This window comes from Haplochromis burtoni, unplaced genomic scaffold (assembly GCF_018398535.1).
Source record: "Haplochromis burtoni strain Fernald_Lab_line unplaced genomic scaffold, NCSU_Asbu1 Contig_23, whole genome shotgun sequence".
Lineage (NCBI taxonomy): Eukaryota > Metazoa > Chordata > Actinopteri > Cichliformes > Cichlidae > Haplochromis > Haplochromis burtoni.
Window position 1 is genome coordinate 2994343 of NW_024582384.1, and position 4021 is coordinate 2998363.

The 4021-nt window shown below is 44.9% G+C and overlaps 1 protein-coding gene across 1 annotated transcript in view; it reads left to right on the forward strand.

The window, feature by feature from the left end:
* Window positions 1–4021, forward strand: part of dab2ipb (DAB2 interacting protein b) — a gene marked incomplete at its 3' end in the record, with an annotated part of 50465 nt that extends 46444 nt beyond the window's left edge. The window contains 3 exon segments of the mRNA XM_005917217.3: window positions 1214–1416; window positions 1520–1607; window positions 3343–4021. Of these exon segments, the coding sequence (XP_005917279.3) occupies window positions 1214–1416; window positions 1520–1607; window positions 3343–3510 (459 nt within the window).

Consider the following 4021-nt stretch of genomic DNA (forward strand, 5'->3'; position numbering starts at 1 on the left):
CATGGGTAAATAAGAGTGAACGGGTACAGAGTGAGCGAAGTCCTCGCTTTGTAATTGGATCTGATTGTGCTTGCACATAGGGGTTCATCTGATTGAGGGGTTTCTCTTTATTATTGTAGGGCCTTTCCTTATAATATGAACAAGGCGACTATTGTTGTGATACGGCATAATATAGATAAAATTATATTATTATAAATTAGCAGTGAGGCTTGAGGAATGGCAATGTCGGAGGTTCTGTCCACAGGTTTAGGTCGTGTTTGTAGTTGGTTTCTCAGTGTGTGATCTTTGATGTTTTAAGCGCACAGGCTTAAAGACTGGTTGGTGACTGCCTTGGCAACCGGCAATCATTAGGCAAAAACGACTGGATGCAAGTCCAAGAATTAGTCACTAGCAGGTTGCCAAAAATGTTGCCCACCCCAGCTTTAGACTGTTTAGACATCAAAAAATGTTTGATTCCTCTACTTGTTTCCTTTTCTCTGACGCATAGGCTGTGTATTAAAGATGGCCATAGCTGCTGAGTCTTAAAGCCAATATAAGCCTTAAAACTGCAATCTTTCTCATCGCCAGCAGGGGGCGAATCCCACTTTGAGCATGTCTGATTTTAAAAATAAGTGTATGGGAAAACGGGCTTACAGCCCACTGTTAATTTTATGAAAACGTTTCAGAGCTATATGATGTCATGGTGGCTACATCTGTCTTTTATATGCAGTCTACTTGCTGAAGAGAAGTCTCTGCTTCACTGGTTGCATCCTTTTCTTATCACCTCCTCTTTATTCATTCAAAATTCCCTTTTTCCTCCCTTCTCTCTTGCTTTGATTTTTCTTTCTTTTTGCCAGTTACATGTCTCAGTAGGTCATTGGCTTCAGATCCAGAACAGAGGCTGCCTTTGGAAACCTTCTAACACCACTTAGTATTTTGGGGGGCAATAAAAGCTTAACTGGGCTCCTCAAATGCACCGTGATGTCAGTCAGTGTTTTTCAATGTGCTATCATGACATTCCATATAAAATGTCCCACAGTAATTCCCTCTAGACCAAAATTATACTCCATCTCAGACACAAAGCAGCACAGTCCCAGGTCTGATTGAGAGATTGCCGTTTTTTGTTCTCGTCTCGTGGTAATGAAGAAGGGGACCCCGCTGCTAGGGCTGATGATGATGTTGATAACAAAACGCGATGATGAGAGTGTCCTCAACGCTCTGCTTCTCTGTTCAGTACCAGCAGGAGATCGCGGTGCTGCAGGAGAAACTGCGGGCGTCGGTGCAGAAGCTGGAGGAGTACGAGGCCCGTCTGAAGGGTCAGGACGAGCAGGCCCAGAAGGTGCTGATGGAGTACCAGGCCCGGCTGGAGGAGTCAGAGGAGCGCTTGCGCAGACAGCAGGACGACAAAGACCTCCAGATGAAGAGCATCATCAGCAGGCAGGGGAAAAGAGGAAGAAGAGGCAGATTTGCTGAGATGTATTTTGGGATGCAGCGTTTCACAGCCCCTCTAACTCTGCCCTGTCTTTGTTTATCTTCCCAGGTTAATGTCGGTGGAGGAGGAGCTGAAGAAGGATCATTCTGACATGCAGGCGGTGGTAGACTCTAAACAGAAGATCATCGACGCACAGGTCAGTCCACCGTAGCGACCCCACCGCGGGCTGCGTATGGCTTTGTGGATACTTTTCATCTGCGCGTTTTAAATTTGTATGTGCTGTCACTTGCTTCTCCTACATGAGGAAACAAAGGGTCACTGAAATACAAAGAGATGTTTAATTCATAGCTGTCTAGCTGTGGCATTGACAAGCTTGGATGGCTGAGCAGAATTTCTCAGCTCCCTCCCACTCCTCCTTATAAAACAAAAGTGTCTTATCTGGTTGTCTGTCAGCATGTAGCACCTCTATAATCCACAGTGGTTCATATTTGTGTAAAATTGCATGAAAATCTAACTTAAAAGAAAAACTGTTCTTTTTGAGCATTTTTAAGGAATTTTGAATGTTTGTTGTTGGGTTTGTAACTGAATAAACCGTCCTGCTTGTGTGTGTGTTAGAGCTGTAAGTGCAAACACCAGCACACAATTAAGAGCAAATCTGCATCTTTGTAGCTTAGGTGTTTCACAGCGTCTTTGACAAAGAAATGCAACTGATGTTTACACAGACGCAAACATGCATTGGCAAATAATCTCTGTCACACACACAGTAATGAGAGTTTGCATCTACAAACACGTGCGCTGCAGTAAGGCAATGAATTGTCAGCCTCGGTACACAAGCGCAGATAGAAGGCAAATAAAAAAGGTCATTGCAAAGACGGGGAGTGAAGACTGCTTTAGTGGACCGGGACAGGAAGTTGATGTATTTTTTAAAATGCAGTTTTTATCTGCGTTAAACTACACAGAGTACACTTAAAACTTCACCACAGGAGATCAGTCAGGTGTTTGAAATTAGCCATTTACAACAAAAGACTGTATGTAAAAGATGGACATAATCACAGTGATTCTACCCACTGGTTTGTGGATTTGTGTTTTAAAGCCTCTAGCAGCATTAGCGTATTTGGCTGCTGGCAGGTTGGTCTTTTGGAGCCAAAGACCACCATATTTATAGAAGACGGTGTTAGTCAGTGCTAGTTTAGTTAGCAAGCTGCATCCATAGTCTTCAGCTTCACAACACAAACACATGCTAATTAATGCTTAATAGCATACAAAAAACCAAAATAAAAATTTCTACTAAAACTGAATGACAGTCTTGGTCTTTATAGCCAGTCTTCCTCCCCTCAGCCCCAACTGGTCGCCACAGACGGCTGCCCCTCCCCAAGCCTGGGTCTGTCAGAGGTTTCTTCCTGTTAAAAGGGAGTTTTTCCTTCCAACTGTTGCCAAATGCATTCTCACAGGGTGTAATCTGATTGTTGGGATTTTCTCTGTTATTTTGGAGTCTTTACCTTAAAATATAAAGCGCCTCGATGCGACTGTAGTTATGATTTGGTGCTATATAAATAAAACTGTATTCAATTCAGTTATCTTACATGAGCTGTTGGTACAACAAGCAGATGGGAAGCCTACGCAGACAGTTAGCAGCCTAGTTAGCACGTAGCTGTCACTCAAAGCAGCCACACCCATGTCAATCTAACCCTAAACCTTAATAAAATATAAACATGACAGTTAGTTTGCAGTTTGTTTGCACATCAGTGTCAGCTTCACTTTACCGCTCATTTAAAACAAGCTCGTGACATTAACAAAGCTTGGTTGTAGAGCAGATATCAGCAGGTTAGGATGGGGACGAATAAGAACGTCACGTTTCTCCTCCAACTGATGAGGAAGCTGTAATATTGGAATTTTTTTCCGGGTCTTACTGTGTTCATGTGCATTCACAGGAGAAGCGCATAGCATCACTGGATGCTGCCAACGCCCGTCTGATGAGCGCTCTCAGCCAGCTGAAGGAGCGCTACAACATGCAGACGCGCAACGGCATCTCCCCCACCAACCCCACCAAACTGCAGATCACGGAAAACGGAGAATTTAGGAACAGCAGCAACTGCTAAGAAAGATCCGGCGTCTGCCCCGAGCGAGAGTTGACCGCCCGAGCGTGTACAGCTGTTCAGCGCGTGGATGTCTACGTGCATACGTGGATGCATGTCTGTTTGAAAGACTGCGAGACTGCAGGCGTGTGCGTGCGTGAGTCTGTTTTATAAGCCAGACGTTTCCTTTTTTTCTTTTGTTTTGTTTTGTTGGAGACAGTGTAGGAGTGAGGGCGCCACTCTTTTGAGGGGCCAGCCAGAAAAGGCAGAACTTCAACGCTGATGGACAGATCACCAGACGGCCTTCATTTATGAGGGTGATGGCCAGAGGAGGTGGGGCGGAGCTTGTGTGTATATATAGAACTCGAAGCTGTTTGCCAATGGACGCACGTAGTTTGCTGGGACAATTCACGCCGCTGTCAAAGCCTGGGACGAACCACTATATACCCAAACACAGTGACGACCGCCAGACACGGTCACCCTCGCAACCCTCCTCTCTCGTTCTTCTTCTCGTCCCTCTTGATGACCAGGTGGA